This window comes from Corythoichthys intestinalis, chromosome 13 (assembly GCF_030265065.1).
Source record: "Corythoichthys intestinalis isolate RoL2023-P3 chromosome 13, ASM3026506v1, whole genome shotgun sequence".
In the NCBI taxonomy this organism is placed as follows: Eukaryota; Metazoa; Chordata; class Actinopteri; order Syngnathiformes; family Syngnathidae; genus Corythoichthys; species Corythoichthys intestinalis.
Window position 1 is genome coordinate 22,848,457 of NC_080407.1, and position 19,626 is coordinate 22,868,082.

A 19,626-nucleotide genomic window follows, 5' to 3' on the forward strand; every position below is an offset into this window, starting at 1 on the left:
ACACACGCCTTCACCATTTTGATTATTAATGTTAAGGAGCAGAAAAACACGCCGTAAATAGGAGGAATGTACGTAGCCGTAACAGGGAAACATGATGTGTTGACGGACAAGTGGGCGGCACCAGTCAGGAGGAAGGAGTTGTGACGTCACGTGGGTGGGGTCTATACGGCGCCCCTGGGTGTCGTATACGTGCGCGTCATGCGTCACGACGTAGAGGATCTGCTGGAGTTGCTGCTCGATTGCTTTGGAAAAGTCGTGCTTTGAAAACAATCCACCTACCCCCACGACGTAATTTAATTGTAAATGGACTGAAAGGTGTCAGATATTTTTGGACAAGAATCCGTTCAGTCTCGCTTCTGCTTCGAGTCGTTCGGATGCACTTTGAAACTTTGAGGCCTGCTAAGGTTAGCCTAGCCTAGTTTAGCAGCTAACAAAGAGAAACAACGCGCCTGGGATAAACACGTCGCCGAGCAAGCAATCGTCAAGTCCCAAAATGTCAGGTGAGTAAATTGACTTATGACTCAATTGTCTCGCAAATACTATACTTTACCATTCGAATGTTTATCCGGTTTTTTTTTTTTGATCGTCTCTTAGTAATTTGAATGTGATGTAAATCACTTAAAATATTCTCATGTTACAATTCAACACATTTACCAATCGAAAAATGGAGTAACGACTTTTCAGTAACACTCGCTAACATCCATTAATAGTTGCTGGGACACGTCTGTAACAATACATCTACAATGACTACGAACAGCAATTTGCACTTTATCCAATTTAAAATACTGCATAGATAGCATAAAACTCAATTTGATGCGTACAAAATGGGCTTTTGCCAATCCAATAAGTGTCCAAACCAAAGGCATCGGTTTGGTTTCATCACTGGTAGGGACGGTATAAACATATAACCTGCATGTACACTTTTTGCTGAAAAGTTGGAAGTGTTACGTCCCTACCGTCCCTATGCAAACCTACGGCCTTAGTTCAAACTGTCAGGAGAATACTTCAGATACACATTTGCATGCTATTTGGCAGTGTGAAACTGTACAACAGGTCTGGCTGCAGGTAATGAAGGAACTCTCATCCTTTTCGAACTGCGGGATTCCATTGTCTCCTAATCTTGCTCTGCTCGGTGATCTGAATATTTCATGTAATCAGGCCCGTCTGCTACTGGCGACTTTAACAATCGCTAATAAACAAAACAAAGTTGCTCAATTGGAAAAATAAACAAAATATTAACACAAACTAATGGCTGAATTTATAACACTGGAGCAAATATCTGCAAAACCGAACAAACAAATTGTACAACGATGAAAAACAATTTCTGGAGAAATTACTTCTGGTCTTTGCCGTGTGGAGATACAGATCTTAGCCCCGCCCAGGGCTATCAATAAAATTGACAAACATGCCCGTCAGTGGCATTAAACAAGGTAAATGCCATTAGAAATGAATGGGAAATTTGGACGTCCATGGCCGTCAATGGCAGCACCCTCCATAAGCGTCAAAAGTATCGAGGAAGTTCGGGGGAGACGTCCTATTGATATCTTGTTGTTTCCCGTTGATTTTGGGACCTTTTTTTTTTTTTTTCTGCCATTGAAAATGAATGGGAAAATTTTTGGATGTCCATGGCAGTCAATGGCATCAACTTACATAGCCGTCAATGGAATCCAAGTACATTGGGGCCAGTAGAATGGAATAACATGTCCGTCAGTGGCAATAAACACAGTAAATCCCATTAGAAATGAATGGGAAATTTGGACGTCCATGGCCGTCAATGGCAGCACCCTTCATAAGCGTCCTGGAATTTTTGATGCCCAAATTGTGTGATTCGGTCAAAAATTGAAGGATTAGATACATTTTGAAACTTTCCTTTTTTTCCCATTAAAAATGAATGGGGAAGTTTTTGTCAAATATCCGGGAAACCGTACATTTAAAAAAAAAAAAAATTCTCAGTCACTTTTATTCCCCTCGCCGTCCCGGAATTTTTGATGCCCAAATTGTGTGATTTGGTCAAAAATTGAAGCAGTACATACACTTTGAAACTTCTCTTTTTTTCCCTTTAAAAATGAATGGGCAAGTTTTTGGCAAATTTCCGGGGAACCGTAAATGTATTCCAAATTCTGTGAGTGACTTTTATGCCCCTCACCGTCCTGGAATTTTTGATGCCCAAATTTTGTGATTTGGTCAAAAATTGTAGGACTAGATACATTTTGAAACTTTTTCTTTCTCATTAAAAATGAATGGGCAAGTTTTTGTCAAATTTCCGGGGAACCGTAAATTTTTTCCAAATTCTGTATACAACTTTTATGCTCCTCGCCGTCCCGGAATTTTTGATACCTAAATTATGTAATTTGGTCAAAAATTGTAGGACTAGATACATTTTGAAAAATTGCTTTTTCTTCCGGAAAATTGCCATGTACAGCGCAACGAAAATTCTTTCAGGTCCGTTTGAAAAAAAGCCATCGTCGTGCGAAAAGTCCGGACGTGTCGATACTTGAACGGTCCCGATCGGTCAAGCGGTTCGGGCTGCGTGGCGCGCCGAAGGATTCCCATTGCCAAAAAGGCAAAGACCAGATAATAATGGTCAAAATTCACTAGAAGGCTGAAGCTAGAATCATGATTCTTTTTTGCATGTGAAGTAGGGGTGTGACAAAATAGCGAAATGGTGACCCTGGTAACCCTGCACACGACAGTGACACCCTCCTTTTGTCCATTGAATAAAGTCCATACTTTGGCCACTGTGGTCGGCTTTTTTGGCTTTGTGCCGCTTTCTCTGCTTGCATCCCGAGCATCCGCCTTTCTCAACTTTCCACACATGTATTCTTTTTTTTTTTTTAACTCGCCTTTAACCGTCGACGGGATATGATGCTTGTCATTGTCATTTACTTCATCGACTATGTCAACAACTTCAACTAGTCTATTACATTGTGTCGTAGTGGATGACAACAAGATAAGAATAAATACAAAATCGTCACAGAGGTTTATAGTTAATTTTTGGGGGGACAGATTATGGCTAATGAAGACATAAAATTTGGCCCATGTCTGATTATGGTCTTGGTCTTGCAGATGTCAGTCAAGCGCATTGTCCTGAACGCCTGGAGTCTGTTCGCATGAAACAAGCGGAAGAGTCACCATACATCAAGAAGGTGGAGGAAGAATTTGTCCACATTAAAGAGGAGCAGGAGGAGTACTTCATTAGACTACAGAACCCCCACATTAAGGAAGAGCAGCAACCTCATCCCCTCAAAAAGGAGGAGGTGGACCCCCCATATGTTAAAGTGGAGGTGGTGAACATCCCCAAGTGGACTAGTGAGCCCTTAAAGGGTGGAGATGGAGGTCCGAGTGAAGCCAGCAGTTGGACGGAGCCTCCAAATGGCAGCAGCAGCAGCAGCAGTTCAAAAGAAGGGTCCCAAGCAGACAACCTCATTGCTCGACCATCAGAGAGTGACGACTTCACATCACACTCGCTGCTCTGTGAGTATTACGTTACTCACCTTGAGGGGAATGTGGAGCTCTGTGTGAAGAAGAAACCACAACTGTCATTTGGAGACATTCATTCAATCCGTTTAGTCATTATGCAACAGTGTGTCCAATCCTTGTTGTTTGACGAATTATGACATCGGCACATCAACGCGAGTTTAAGGTGCATTACATCTACTGGACTGTCTCAGGAAATTAGAATACACAATATTCTAATTTTTTGAGACAGTCCTGTGTATATATACAGGACTGTCTCAGGAAATTAGAATACACAATATTCTAATTTCCTGAGGCTTTGTTAGTAAAGTTCTGAATGGTCACCAGTTATTTTTGAAAACGAGTTATCTAAGGCCCCTCTCCTCTCCGATAATTACAGAAAGGGAAGAGTTTTGCCTTGTTGTGGAGGACATTTAATTTGTTTAGCCATCGAGAGTTAATCAAACCGGAGAGCTCCGCTACAGGTCGCATTTGAAAGTACCCCCATTCCCGCGCTGTTCATACACAACCCCGTTCATCAAACAGCCTACAGGTGTACTTCTGATTATTCAGTAAGATGCCCTATCAATTTAAGTTAAGGACAATGGGACTAATTGCTTTGGCTGCAATGTAAATAAAGTTATGATCATTACAGTTAATGCTTTTGAAGACTTGTAATTTTTTAAAATTATTTCTTTATCTATCTATCTATCTATCTATTACATAATAGTTAAGTGAATAGAATTTATACTGTACCTGTAAATTCATATTTTATGCTGTACAGCTGTTCTCTGCTTAATGCAAATGGGACATGCTGTATATTTTATAATTTAGATTTTGTATAATTTGCTACTTAATGCGTCTTATATGTTCTGATTTCAGGATGAGAGATTTAGACTTGTATATGTTAAATTATTATGTACTGTGTTTAATTCGAGAGGTCTCTGGTTGCACTATGAAATGCACTTTTCCGCGCATGCTGTGTGTCCATGTTACTTTGTCACCTTTTTCACCCCTAGCCAATTTGCATGCCTGCATTGGTTAACAGTTCTGGGGGTCTTTTGTGACTTCCCCTTATTGGATTATCAAAGACTTGAGTAGACTAAGGGGGATCATCTTACACCTTTGTGTTCTTCAAAGGACTATGATAACTTGGCTTACTTTTATGACACCAAATGGTATATGTTAAAACTTACCAGAAAAGGCTACATAATTGCACGCATGTAAACATACGAGTACATAACACTCAGAAAAATTATTTGCGCTCGACAGGGAGTGGAGAAGAAGAAAAACTAATTTAATCCCACCCCTGATCTCATCGTCCAGCAGTCTTATTTCGTGGGATACTCCTGTCCTTTGACTTTAAATCCACACAATGAAGAGACAGGAAAGAAATTAAAAACAAGAAGACAAAAACAACTAAACCAATAGACAACCAACTAGACGAACAGAAAACCAATTCCCCAAGAACAGCGTCAAAAATTGTCAGTAAATGTCATTACATTGTGACCAGACCATTATACAACAATTTTAATTTTTGGATATTTTGACAGTGCGCGAAGTGTTTGTCAATTTTTTCTTTTATAGTATTGGTCAGGGTTCTGGTCCAGAATTCCTGCAGCCAATATACACAGAAAAAAACACTATAGACAAGTTTCCTGAATGAAATATGGGCAACGCCATCTTGGACAGTGTCTGCCTCGAACTTCCGGTTTAGAAAAAAAAACATCAGTTGCGGTTGAAGTTAGCAAAGTGTTGATGAAGTTAAAACTGCGAAATGAAGTCAGGGTAACCAACGGAATCTCCAAAAATGGATTCTGCACGACATAGATGGGACGTAGATGAGATTGGATGATTGTTCTTATCACATCATTGATCATTCGTGGACAAAATTATGACAACAATTATAACATTGGACGCCGAATTTTCGGTCGCATCTCTATGCGAAACAATGTCTCTTGTGTCTCAAAATGAAGTGACGTGTATTTTTTCACTTTTATTTTTTGATGAATATTTTTTTAAACCCTGCAATGCACTGAATCCGCGCAAGGTGAACCGCGAAGTCGTGCGGGATCACTGTTCTCATCCTTTCCATGTTTTGCACGAAGAAAAGATTGGCCGATGAAACGGTGGTGGTCCATCAAATATAAGATTGGTTTTCTTGTGTCTTGCAGGTTTCAGAAAATATCTTGGTGCTGAGCCAGAATCTCCTGGTGTAAAAGAGGATGCTGAGCTCCCCCACATCAAAGAGGAGCCAAAGCCCTGTCAACAAAAGCAACTTCCAATCAAAAAGGAAGAGGAGGAGCTGCCATATGGTAAAGAGGAGGAGGAGCATATCACCAGGTGGACTGGTGATCCCTTGAAGAGTGAAGATGGTCTGAGTGAGGCCGGCAGAGGGGCGGAGCCTCCAAGCGGCAGCAGCTCAACAGAAGGATTGCAAGCAGACATTTTCATCGCTCCATCAGACAGAGATGGCGCCACGTCACACTCACCTTACGATGATGATGGTCATAAGACATCTCACGGTGATGACAAACTCAGCAAATGCTCTCAGTGTGGGAAAACCTTTGCTAATAAGTATAATTGTCGGATGCATATGAGGAGCCACACTGGTGAAAAGCCTTTTTCCTGCTCGGTTTGTGGAAAAGGTTTTGTTTCGGTGGGAAACCTAAAACAACACACAAGAACCCACACTGGCGAAAAACCTTTTTTCTGCTTGGTTTGTGATCAAAGATTTGCTTGGAAGCAACATTTAAAAGATCACACAAGAACCCACACTTGCGAAAAACCTTTTGCATGCTCAATTTGTGGTCAAAGATTCATTCTAAAGCAACACTTAAAAACACATGCAAGAACCCACACTGGTGAAAAGCTTTTTTCCTGCTCAGTTTGTGGAAAATGTTTTGTTCAGTCGGGAGACTTAGCAACACACACAAAAACCCACTCTGGTGAAAAAGCTTTTTCCTGCTCAGTTTGTGGAAAATGTTTTGTTCAGTCGGGAGACTTAACAAGACACACAAAAACCCACACTGGTGAAAAAGCTTTTTCCTGCACAGTTTGTGATCAAAGATTCGCTCAGAAGCAACACTTAAAACGACACATAAGAACCCACACTGGTGAAAAGCCTTTTTCCTGCTCAGTTTGTGGAAAAGGTTTTGTCCAAGCGGGAGACTTAACAAAACACACAAGAACCCACACTGGCGAAAAACCTTTTTCCTGCTCAGTTTGTGGAAAATGTTTCGCTCAAAAGGAACACTTAAACGAACACACAAGAACCCACACTGGCGAAAAACCTTTTTCCTGCTCAGTTTGTGGAAAATGTTTTGTTAAGTCGGGAGACTTATCAAAACACACAAAAACCCACACTGGTGAAAAAGCTTTTTCCTGCTCAGTTTGTGAACGAAGATTCGCTCAGAAGCAACACTTACAACAACACATAAGAACACACACTGGCGAAAAACCTTTTTCCTGCCCAGTTTGTGCTCGTCAATTCACTCAGAAGCAACAGTTAAAAACGCACACAAGAACCCACACTGGCGAAAAACCTTTTTCCTGCTCAGTTTGCGGTCAAGGTTTCGCTCAAAAGGAACACTTAAACGAACACACGAGAACCCACACTGGCGAAAAACCTTTTTCCTGCCCAGTTTGTGATAAAAGATTCAGTGACAAGACCACCTTAAAAAAACACTCAAGAACCCACACTGGCGAAAAACCTTTTCCATGCTCGGTTTGTGGTCAAAGATTCAGTCGAAAGTACACCTTAAAACGACACACAAGAACCCACACTGGCGAAAAACCTTTTTCCTGCTCAGTTTGTGGTCGAGGTTTTGCTGCAAAGATAAGCATACAAAAACACATAAGAACCCACACTGGCGAAAAACCTTTAGGTTAGGTTAGGGTTGGGGGGTTACGTTCGTTGCGTTACGTGTTTTACCTTTTCTGGCCATCAACGTCTTTGCTTTGGTTCTCTCGCCGACTGGCATCATTTATATCATAATCTCCAATTAAAACTACAATTTTCACATTTAATATTTGAAACCGCAGACCCCAAATTCCAAAAACTCAGTCATTCATAGATATTGTCATTAAATAGATATGGACATTTAGAATAAATTGTTCAATATTGCAAAAAAAAAAAAAAAAAAAAAACCCTGGCTCACAAATGAGTTTTGTGTGGGGGTTAATGTAAATATATATATGTATATATATATATATACATATATATATATATATACACAGGGGTCGCGTTAACCGAATATTTTCCGTCGTTGACCGATTTTTTAAAACGGTGACGGAAAAAACAAGTCCATCCGTCATTTTGACAGGTTGCAATTCACACCCCAGACCACAAGGTGACGAGTGGGCATATTAATTAGCTATTGTCTCTCTTGATGCATGACGTCGTTGGCTTTACTCTGAAAAATGTCAAGGCAACTGAGTGTCCGAAGTTTCTTCAAAAAGCCCCAAAACGACAATGGTGTTGATAAAAGAGGTGAAAAAACAGGAACTGCACAAGCGGGCACGCAATTCAAGTCCATGCGCACCAGGAGGAAGACTGCGTTCAGGCCACAGCAGGTGAACCATTAATTTTATTGTTCCGTACCTACCTGGGCCACAGTCAGCTGTTTTTGTCACTGCGGAGAAAAAGTTACATATTCATCTGCTTGATGTGTGATGGCACGGTGTGGATTCTCTGTTAAGCTTGTTGGGACAGAATATTAATTTGAATGAAAACTAAATACTAGGGATGGGACGAAATGGGCCGAGGTTCCGAAGCTTGTGTCGAGTAATGGGAGGGGTGTTTCCACGAAGCTTGTAGCGAGGCGCGCGTCATTTCGGCAGAACCCGGAAATGATGTCGTGAGAAGCCTCGCCGGCCGGCTGAATCTAATTAACGCTTCAGAAGTGATCCGACGTTCGGCGCGCATTGCAAACACAGTAGGCTACAGACTGCGGTATACATTGGTTGCAAAATGCAATGGCGATCGCCTGTTATCTCACATTTTGTGCATTTCGGGCTCCTGTACTTGTTACATGATCTGTGCGCAACAGTGCAATCTTTTTTCGAGCCTTGTCCTTTGCTTGTGATGGAAACTGCGCAAAAAAAGCGACCCTCCGCTGTATGGGAACATTTTCATTTGCTCGCTTTCAATAAGGTAAGGGAAAAGAACTACATTAATATAAATGTGAGTGTGTGTACCTATCTGAACCAAACATCAACAGAATGAACAATCCATTAGTGTACTGGGAGGCACAAAAGAATACCTACCCAAATTTATATAAACTGGCACTCACATTTATCTGCACCCCAGCTTCATCTGTGCCTTGTGAAAGAATATTTTCTCAAGCTGGTGAAATATTGTCCAAAAAAAGAAACCGTTTAAAGCCAGCCACTGTGGGAAAGCTATTATTTCTCAACAAAAATGAATAACAAATTATCCTTAGCACTTGTTGTATTTTGTTCACATACTAAATTTCTAACATAAGCACATTCATATCTTTGTCATAATGAAATAACCATTGAATTCTTAACAATTGCCACGTTTACATGGAGCCAAATATTCCAATCGGTCTTTGTCAGTCACGTGCCCAAACTAGCGGACACGCCCCCATGCGCCATTTTGAGTGTATCACGGATGTAAACAAACCAGAACAGGAGTCGCTCCGACGCCACATTACTGTCTCCAACTTCATGGCTGGATATAAAAAAGTCCCTCGTTTACAGAATCAGTGCTTACATTTTAAAAACTATAAATCTCTCGAAGCTCACGGACATTTAACGAATGGCTCGGTGCAGCATCTTCGCATTTCGACTGCAGGACTGCGACAACACAGTCGTCACTCGTTGCTACTCTCAGAAACATGATACAGCTCTTATTTGAACATCCTTGAACTTGAATTGTACCTTGAATATCATCTTAAACATCACATGACTAAAACAGGTGAAGGAACTGTCATAATGACATGCAAATTCATGTATATTGCACAATATATTGTTTCAGTGTTGACATTGCCATGCAAAGATGTGCAATTCTCTCAATGCAGGACTTATCATGTGAAGTGGGACAAATTTACTTGAACACGTTATTCTACAACTAGTGTTATTTTACTTCATATGCACATTTTATATTTCCTTGTATAGCTATTTTCTGTTTACCATTGTGCTGCTGCTGTGTTTTGAGAATTTTAGTAAAAATTATAAATCCAAAAAAAGTAAACCTGTCAAACATCTCGTTTTGTTAGCAAACATTGTATTTCCTGTTCAGTGTTTATCTCCACAAAATTGTTTGAATGTAATTAGTAAAAAAAAAAAAAAAAGTTCTTTTCATTATCAAAACCAACACTAGTGTTTTACGTACCTAAGAGAGGCAAGGAGTCAAGACTTCAAAATTGTCACTGACATACTTTATTAAACAGGTTTAAGTCCTCTGCAAACGTATAAAAAAAAACTTTGTACAAACACGACGAAAAGAAAATTGTACTATACTACTGTTGGGCAATGGCTTATCAGGGCACAGCAGAAAGTGACCTTATCCAACATTGTGGCTTCTTCACCTTCACATGGAAGAATCATGTTTATGGGTATGGTTCCTGTTAAGGTCTTAAACTTCTGACAAACATTTCCGATGACCCTTTCAACATGGATTCTCAAATGTGCTGACAGCGGCCTTTTGTAAATGCTGGGAGTTTGACATCTGAACACTACATGCCCACACATTCTTGTATGTCAAAACCTCTGTCAGCCAAGACAATGTCCCCAGGTAACAAATTATCCAAAAAAAAAATCACTGTTCAGGGTTATATGTCACTTGTACGCCCTCCCCAGCCTTTTGATAAGAAACAAATGGCTCCCTTGGGTGTAATACATATTAAATACTTCATAGTGTGGTGGTGCTTGTAGCTGGAGAACATTTGGGCACGTGCTTCCAGATTTGATGGGTTTTCTGTGAAAATTTCAAAACGGTCAATAATCACAGTCTGTGTCACATCCTGATTGGTGTTGTGCGTCTCATCCTCTGTGATTAGCTGATCACCTTCTTCTCCAGCTTCATGTGTCCCCTCTTCAGTCTGTAGCTGACCAATTTCTTCTCCAGCGTCAGGTGTCTCTTCCTCATTCTGTTGGTGACTGTTTATTTCACCAGGCTCAGATGGTCCCTCCTTGGTCTGCAGCTCTTCAATGTTTGCATCCTGCTGGACCCCCATCTCTGGTGCTTGCAGTGTCTCTTTCCGTAGCTGCTCACGTTCGTCTAGCAGAGCGTGCAGTGTTTGTCGGTGTAACAGATGTGTGTCCCAGATGTAGGGATGGTGTCCAGTCTGTGTCAGTCTCCATCATTTCATAAGCTGGTTCACCTGCAATCACAGGTTTTATTTAGAAAGCTAGGTAAGATTGGATATTTCCATGGCATTTCACTTTCGTAAACACTTAATCAGACATGCTACCATCCCATCAGATCTCTCAGATCACAAAAGGAAATCTCGCGCATTGATAAATATTTCTGTGCATTTTTGCTGTTTACCTTTATCTTTTAAATCATTCACTCTATAGACCCTACCCACGTGACGTCACAACTCCTTCCTCCTGACTGGTGCCGCCCAATTGTCCGTCAACACATCATGTTTACCTGTTACGGCTACGTACATTCCTCCTATTTACGACGTGTTTTTCTGCTCGTTAACATTAATAATCAAAATGGTGAAGGCGTGTGTGGCGGTCGGTTGCAATAACAGAGAAGATAGACGGAGAAGACGGAGAGACTTGAAGTTCTACCGGATTCCGAGAGAAGAGAGCGAGATGGGCTGCTGCAATTCGACGAGAAAACTGGGCTCCAAACGATTACCACAGATTATGTAGTAGTCATTTTATATCTGGTAAGATGCATTTAATATATATTTAGAGGGTTTTGGGCTGACAACCACAATTAAGATCATTGCTAGGCTAATCGCCGACAACATACACGTATGTATGTAGTGAGAGTGCTATCGCTAAACCATATAAACATTAAAAACCCTAACTCCATTGACAAACGACATGAAATACATTAGACTTGACAGTGGATGTTAGCAATAACAAAAGATTTTGAATTGAAAATTTCGTAACTCACCTTTCCAAGCACAAGATAGATTCCTGCCGAATTTTCGTGGACGAGGACCTGTTTCACCCAACCAGCAACGAAGTATTTATAAGCCTCCAAGCTCTTAAAGTTTTTCAAACTTTCGTGAGAATAGGCTGATTTTGTGTGTAGCTAGCAGATGTCAGGCAAATACGGCGGAGACAGCGGGTCGAAAAACATCGATTTAGGCATCAAATAGGCTTTTCCACATAACGCCTTTTATGCAACGCATCAAGTGTGTTTACGGCATCCGAAAGCACCGGGTCTTCCATGAAATGCATTATAAATTGCTCGATCAATTGAGACCATTGATAATACAGACACAAAATGACGGACAAGGGGCCGGAACCAAACCCACCGACGTCACAAAATCACGTGCTCGCTGTATGTCGTTTGTCAATGGAGTTAGGGCTTTTAATGTTTATATGGTTTAGCGATAGCACTCTCACTACATACATACGTGTATGTTGTCGGCGATTAGCCTAGCAATGATCTTAATTGTGGTTGTCAGCCCAAAACCCTCTAAATATATATTAAATGCATCTTACCAGATATAAAATGACTACTACATAATCTGTGGTAATCGTTTGGAGCCCAGTTTTCTCGTCGAATTGCAGCAGCCCATCTCGCTCTCTTCTCTCCGGGTCTCTCGGAATCCGGTAGAACTTCAAGTCTCTCAGTCTTCTCCGTCTATCTTCTCTGTTATTGCAACCGACCGCCACACACGCCTTCACCATTTTGATTATTAATGTTAACGAGCAGAAAAACACGTCGTAAATAGGAGGAATGTACGTAGCCGTAACAGGTAAACATGATGTGTTGACGGACAATTGGGCGGCACCAGTCAGGAGGAAGGAGTTGTGACGTCACGTGGGTAGGGTCTATAGACCCTACCCACCGACGTCACAAAACCACGTGCTCGCTCGCTGTATGGTTCCGCCCACTTGTCCGTCATTTTGTCTCTGTATTAGCATTGGTTTCAATTGATCGAGGAATTTAAAATGCATTTCATGGAAGACCCGGTGCTTTCTGATGACGTAAACTCACTGGATGTGTTGCATAAAAGGCGTTATGTGGAAAAGCTTCGTTCTATACAGTCGCCAGATCCATATTTGATGCCCAAATCGATGTTTTTCAACCCACTGTCTTCGCCCTGTCTGCCTGACATCTGCTACGCTGATATTTACAATTATCTTGTCCACACAAAATCAGCCTATTCTCACGAAAATTTGAAAAACTTCAAGAGCTTGGAGGCTTATAAATACTTCGTTGCTGGTTGGGTGAAACAGGTCCTCGTCCACGAAAATTCGGCAGGAATCTATCTTGTGCTTGGAAATGTGAGTTACGAAATTTTCAATTCAAAATCTTTTGTTATTGCTAACATCCACTGTCAAGTCTAATGTATTTCATGTCGTTTGTCAATGGAGTTAAGGCTTTTAATGTTTATATGGTTTAGCGATAGCACTCTCACTACATACATACGTGTATGTTGTCGGCGATTAGCCTAGCAATGATCTTAATTGTGGTTATTTGTCAGCCCAAAACCCTCTAAGTATATCTTAAATGCATCTTACCGGATATAAAATGACTACTACATAGTCTGTGGTGATTTTTTGGTGCCCAGTTTTCACGTCGAATTGCAGCCGTCCATTTCGCTCTCCTCTTTGGATCCCTCGGAATACGGTAAAACTTCAAGTCTCTCCTTCCATCTTCTCTGTTAGTGCAACCAACAGCCACACACGCCTTCACCATTTTGATTATTAATGTTAAGGAGAAGAAAAACACGCCGTAAATAGGAGGAATGTACGTAGCCGTAACAGGTTAACACTGTTTTGACGGACAATTGGGCGGTACCATTCAGGACAGCGGAGTTGTGACGTCACGTGGGTAGGGTCTATCATGTTTTTATAAACGATGACTGAATAAATTAAACACTGATTTATCACGTACAGATTAACCCATTTCAACTGCCCTCCCTCTTTGCCTGTAGTTTACAAGTGAGGCTAGCTAGCTAAGGTTAGCCATTGAGAAAATAGCGACTTTAGAAAGAAAAAAACCCCAGCATATTCAGTATCAATACTTTGAAAAAAAATGACTTGCCTTTATGAAAATGTCGAGAGCAAACACGCCGGAAGGGAGATATGGTGTAGAAAGTCGTTTCACCGCTGAGACCCAGGCCATCCGACGCCGCTTCGTTAGTTCCTCAACCTGCTGTTTATAACCTCTTTTCCAAGAGGGAAAACGAAAAAATCTTACGTCGTGGTCAACTTTGCTGCCATTTTTGTCGTGTGATTTAGTATGGCAGCCTTTCAAACAACACGAGTGTCCCATTTATCAAAGACAATGATGAAAGCAAAGACGATTCTCACTGCTCAGTTGTTTACAATAAGTGTACACTCAAAATGGCGATTCAACCCACAATGCACTGCGGCTTTTGACAGCGTTACGTCACCTGACAAAGACCGATTACAATCGGAATATTTGTTCAAACCGAATAAATGTGTTCCATATAAACACCTCATTCGGAATGAACAGGCCCAAACCGAATGGAATTTCATTCCGATTCACAGGGGTGGAATATTCCTTTTCCCAAACCGATTAGAAGTAAAATTATATCATGTAAACAGGGAAGCGTAATGGTGTCTGGTTGCGTTCTTTTTGCGCATGCTCCGTACTGACATGTTGATGTCACTTGGTGACGTAAGAACGTCACTTGCAACATGGCTTCCAAGCACACGCACAGCGCACCCACACAACTAATTAAATGAACGGCGTATCATTCTGAAGTTTTGTTTCCACTCGAAAAGTTAAAACAGCAGCTGATCTGACAATCGATCTCCATGTTTTGCAACGTGACGCTTTGTTTTGATTAATCTGCGCATGTCAGACGGCAGTAGGGAATGGGACGTACTACGTCATTGTTTGGACGCGCCTCCATGCTGGCAATATGATTCACTTCCGGTTCAGCAGACTCAATGCGGATTGTAACGTGTGGTCGTGCTAAGCTAACTCTTTCGGTGTTTTAGAAAGAAAATATGGGTGCTTATTGTTGCGTTACCGGGTGCAACAGCGTCTCCTACGACAAAAAAGGGGTTAGGAAAAATGGACTCACTTTTCACCGTTTTCCTGCATGGAGGACCAAATATCAGATCACGAAGGTACGACAGATGGCTGGATTGCAGCGGTTCGTCGGAAAAGCATTTCTTATGATCATATTTCTGCTGGAATGAGAGTGTGTTCCCGTCATCTCTACTCTTGTAAGTTGAACGATTTATCCGTTTTGGTTTCAATACGTTTTTTTTTTTTTTTTTTTTTTTCACCATTTTGTAAATCTGCCTCGGTAGCAATGCTACTGCTCCTCCTCACCTACCTGTTATGTTCCTAGGAAAACCTGCATATGAAATGCTGACAACACATCCCGATTGGTCACCATATCTCGTCTTGGGTTATTCTGAGGTCAAGCGCACCACATCGGAGCGTTATGAGAGGTTGGAAAGGCGAAGAGTGCACGCTGAAACTTCAGTTTGCTCTGCTCTTATAAACACGAGCCCAAGTGTTGTTGTGAAAAGTCAATAAAATATGAATACCAAAACATGACTTGAACAACTTCTTGACAAACTGTAACTGCTTGTTGTGTACTTCAGGTCTTCATAATAAACAGGTGTAATAATTACAAAGTCAGGTGACTTAATTTTGTTATTCTATTTGGAGTATGCATTGACAATTTTTGGACTGTGTTGTAGACAAAAACTGGGACTGATAAATTGCAATAGATTTATTTCAAGTAATGCAATTTCTCCAATACGATATTTGAATTGACAGTTTAATATCTTTAAATTAGTGCAAACAAGGCCCACCCTCTGACGGTGGCAGCAAATATTATATAATAAATTATAAGTAATACACAAATACAAGATCACAATAAACGTGTCTTTGTCAAAGTAGTTTAAAACACTATTTACTGGCCTTGGGTAAATTGCCAGACAGGATAAATATGTGCTTTAAAGTTCTTGCATTTCCATTTTAAGTATTGCAAGTACTAGTCTCCAACACAGTATTTGAACTGACAGTTTAAAACCATTTTAGTACAAAATGGCCCACACTCTGGCAGGGGGCAGCAAATATTATAATACATAATACATTATAAAAAGCTATATACTATATAAATACAAGATCACAACAAAACCTGTATTTTTCAAAGCAGTTAAAAAACATCCAGTGGCCTTAGGTAAATAAAGGTGTATAAATATGTACTTTACAGTTATTGCATTTCTATTTTAGGTATTGCAACTTTTCCAACACTATTTGAATTGACAGTCTAAAGTCTACATAAGTGCAAATAAGAATATTCATTCATTCATTCATTTTCCATGCCGCTTTTTATATTATAATTTAAAAATAATAATAGAATATATAAATTCAACATTACAATGAAAGGTGTCTTTGTCAAAGTGGTTAAAAAAAAAAAAACGTCACTGGCCATAGTTAAATAGCCAGGCAGAATAAATATGTGCATTAAAGTTCTTGCATTTTCACAAGTTAAAAGCCCGCAGTTCATCGACGAGAAGGGCAGACCCAGATGGCGTCTGCTGCAGGGGCTTGTTTGAGTCCAACACAGGACAAATGGAACCACTCCATTGAACAAATTTTCTTTGTCAAATGATCCAAGAAGAGAGATGGTGACCAATCGGGATGTGTTGTCAGCAGGTTTACCTAGGAACACAACAGGTAGGGGAGTCGTAGTAGGCGAGCATTGCTACCGAGGCAGATTTACACAACGGTGTAAAAAAACAAACAAACAAAAAACGTATTGAAACCAAAAGTGGATAAATCGTTCAACTTACAGAGTAGAGATGACAGGAACACACTCTCATTCCAGCAGAAATATGATCATAAGAAATGCTTTTCCGACGAACCGCTGCAATCCAGCCATCTGTCGTACCTTCGTGATCTGATATTTGGTCCTCGATGCAGGAAAACGGTGAAAAGTGAGTCCATTTTTCCTAGCCCCTTTTTTTTGTCGTAGGAGACGCTGTTGCACCCGGTAACGCAACAGTAAGCACCCATATTTTCTTTCTAAAACACCGAAAGAGTTAGCTTAGCACGACCACACGTTACAATCCGCATTGAGTCTGCTGAACCGGAAGTGAATCATATTGCCAGCATGGAGGCGCGTCCAAACAATGACGTAGTACGTCCCATTCCCTGTTGTCAAACGTCCTTTCGGAATAAAGGCAGTCACATGTAAACGCTGGATCGGAATAGATGAAGTGACATGTAAACAGCTGGTGTGAAATTTCCATTCGGAATTATTTGAATTGGTATGAATAAAAGTCAGCATGTAAACGTGGCTAATGTTGGATAAGGTCACTTTCTGCTGTGCCCTGATAAGCCATTGCCCAACAGTAGTATAGTACAATTTTCTTTTCGTAGTTTTTGGCCAAGCAATTTTTTTTAATACGTTTGTAGATGACTTAAACCTGTTTAATAAAGTATGTCAGTGACAATTTTGAAGTGTTGACTCACTGCCTCTCGTAGGTACGTAAAACACTAGTGTTGATTTTGATAATGAAAAGTACTTTTTTTTTTTTTTTTTTTTTTTTTTTTTTTACTAATTACATTCAAACAATTTTGTGGATATAAACACTGAATAGGAAATACAATGTTTGCTAACAAAACGAGATGTTTGACAGGTTTACTTTTTTTGGATTTATAATTTTTACTGAAACTCTCAAAACAGCAGCAGCACAATGGTAAACAGAAAATAGCAATACAAGGAAATATAAAACGTGCATATGAAGTAAAATAACACTAATTGTAGAATAACGTGTTCAAGTAAATTTGTCCCACTTCACATGATAAGTCCTGCATTGAGAGAATTGCACATCTTTGCATGGCAATGTCAACACTGAAACAATATATTGTGCAATATACATGAATTTGCACGTCATTATGACAGTTCCTTCATCTGTTTTAGTCATGTGATGTTTAAGATATTCAAGGTACAATTCAAGTTCAAGGATGTTCAAATAAGAGCTGTATCATGTTTCTGAGAGTAGCAACGAGTGACGACTGTGTTGTCGCAGTCCTGCGGTCGAAATGCGAAGATCCTGCACCGAGCCATTCGTTAAATGTCCGTGAGCTTCGAGAGATTTATAGTTTTTTAAATGTAAGCACTGATACCGTAAACAAGGGACTTTTTTATATCCAGCGATGAAGTTGGAGGCAGTAATGTGGCGTCGGAGCTACTCCTGTTCTGGTTTGTTTACATCCGTGATACACTCAAAATGGCGCATGGGGGCGTGTCCGCTAGTTTGGGCAGGTGACTGACAAAGACCGATAGGGCAATACTGTAAAATATAAGCGCGTACTCATCTTCACAAATGTTCTTTATTTGTAAATTCACACAATTAAACGGTGTTTAAATGAAACAACTAAATAACAGCGTATTTGTAAGTACAGTGTACTAGTAAAGCACAGCATAGCAAAATTTCTCCATGTTCTTGTGACTGTTTCTTCACTCCCCTGATTCCATAGACGGCGTATCTGACAGTTTGTCTGGGCATGTGTATACCTATTTGCCAGTAGCTCTTGTAAAATAGCTGATTGATGGAGAATTTAAACTTTGCCATGCTTTTGTAAAGAAGTCAGAATCTGGAAATATTCTTTGTAAGAAATAATCTAATTCAGACCAGCCGGCTTTGCATGTGCAATGGCCACACAAAACGGTTCCATTCATTTTATTGACAACCAGAGCTTTAGAGTACTGTACTTGGAGATCAAGGCACACCTCATAGTTTTCCAATGTATTGATTCATAATTTTAAATGATTTTTTAAATTCATTGACTTGCTTCAAACTTCAACAGCTCTCAGGCCATTTCACCCCAAACCAGTGCAGGTTCAAAGTACTGCACTTGGAGATCAAGGCACACCTCTCTGTCTTCCAATGTATCTCTCCATTTCTTAATTGATTGACTAGCTTCAAACTTCAATAGCTCTGCATCTGAGGTCATTTGACCTTTTGACCCCAAACCAGTGCAGTATCAAAGTACTGTACTTGGAGATCAAGGCACACCTCATAGTTTTCCAGTTTATCTATTCATAATTTTGTTTTAGAAAAAATAATTATTAGCTTTGAACTTCGATAGCTCTGAGGTCATTTGGGTTTTTGACCCAACCCAGTGCAGGATAGTAATGCTCTCTTTTTAGGTTGGGGCACATCTCTTAGGCTACGTTGATACAACAGGTCTTATTGCACAAATCCGATTTTTTGTCATATCTTTTTTTTTGGCGTGCCCGTTCAGACTGCCTTTATCCATTGAGACCGTTCAAGTATTATGCATGAGCACTAATCCGACAGTCCGAAACACGCTGAGCAAGAAGACCTGCATGCGCAGAAGCATCAAAACAAATGACTACACATGCTGGCTGGCATCCATCATTCCAGGGCGATCATATATTGATTTCCAAAAAGAGGACAAAAATAACAGATATGAATAATCCCAGTTTAGCCTTATATTCAAAGTTTCTGTGGATCAATAGCATGCACGCCCTGTCCGTGCATGTCACACACACACATACAGGCAGTTTGCCCCAACGCTCGGCCGTGTAAGCAATCTTGAAATATTGCTCATATAGAGCAGAGAAAAAAAACGATCATTCTGAGGCTTATCCTCAACCCATTTTTATTTTTTTATGACTGTTGCCAAGCCCAACCCTTCCCCAAAAGCCGTGTTCAAGGCAAGCTAGGCGCTAATGGACAGCTGCACCGCTACCGTAGCGCGCAGTCTCTCTCGCTCTTTGATGACGTCATTGCTGCATGAATTCCGATTTGGGAGACTTGCCAATTCAGACCGCCGCGACGTTCTGGAAAAATGTAGCCCAGATCGGATTTAAACCACATACGAAAGTGACCCAGATCGGATTTGAAACGGTCCACTTCTATGTGACTTGTCCCGTTCAGGCCGTCAAGTTAATGCCTCACTTGAGTCGGAAAAACACGAAAAAAATGGATTCGTGCATTAAGACCTGCAGTATGAACGTAGCCTTTGTTTACCAA

The 19,626-nt window shown here is 40.5% G+C and overlaps 2 protein-coding genes across 3 annotated transcripts in view; one reads left to right on the plus strand and one right to left on the minus strand.

Annotated features, from left to right (window-relative positions):
* The first annotated feature begins 212 nt into the window (after positions 1 to 212).
* Positions 213 to 19,626, plus strand: part of LOC130928033 (oocyte zinc finger protein XlCOF6-like) — a 46,042-nt gene continuing 26,628 nt past the window's right edge. The window contains exons 1-3 of one of the 2 annotated variants that reach the window (XM_057854224.1): positions 213 to 500; positions 3,067 to 3,474; positions 5,631 to 5,771. In XM_057854224.1, the coding sequence (XP_057710207.1) occupies positions 494 to 500; positions 3,067 to 3,474; positions 5,631 to 5,771 (556 nt within the window). In that variant the 5' untranslated portion in view covers positions 213 to 493. Of the gene's footprint in view, positions 501 to 3,066; positions 3,475 to 5,630; positions 10,740 to 19,626 lie in introns of those variants that run through there. The other variant, XM_057854223.1, reaches the window with a different exon arrangement.
* The window catches only part of LOC130928038 (gastrula zinc finger protein XlCGF57.1-like), a 52,636-nt gene continuing 42,867 nt past the window's right edge, over positions 9,858 to 19,626 (minus strand). The window contains exon 3 of the mRNA XM_057854235.1: positions 9,858 to 10,805. Within this exon, the coding sequence (XP_057710218.1) occupies positions 10,693 to 10,805 (113 nt within the window). The 3' untranslated portion in view covers positions 9,858 to 10,692. The remainder of the gene's footprint in view (positions 10,806 to 19,626) is intronic.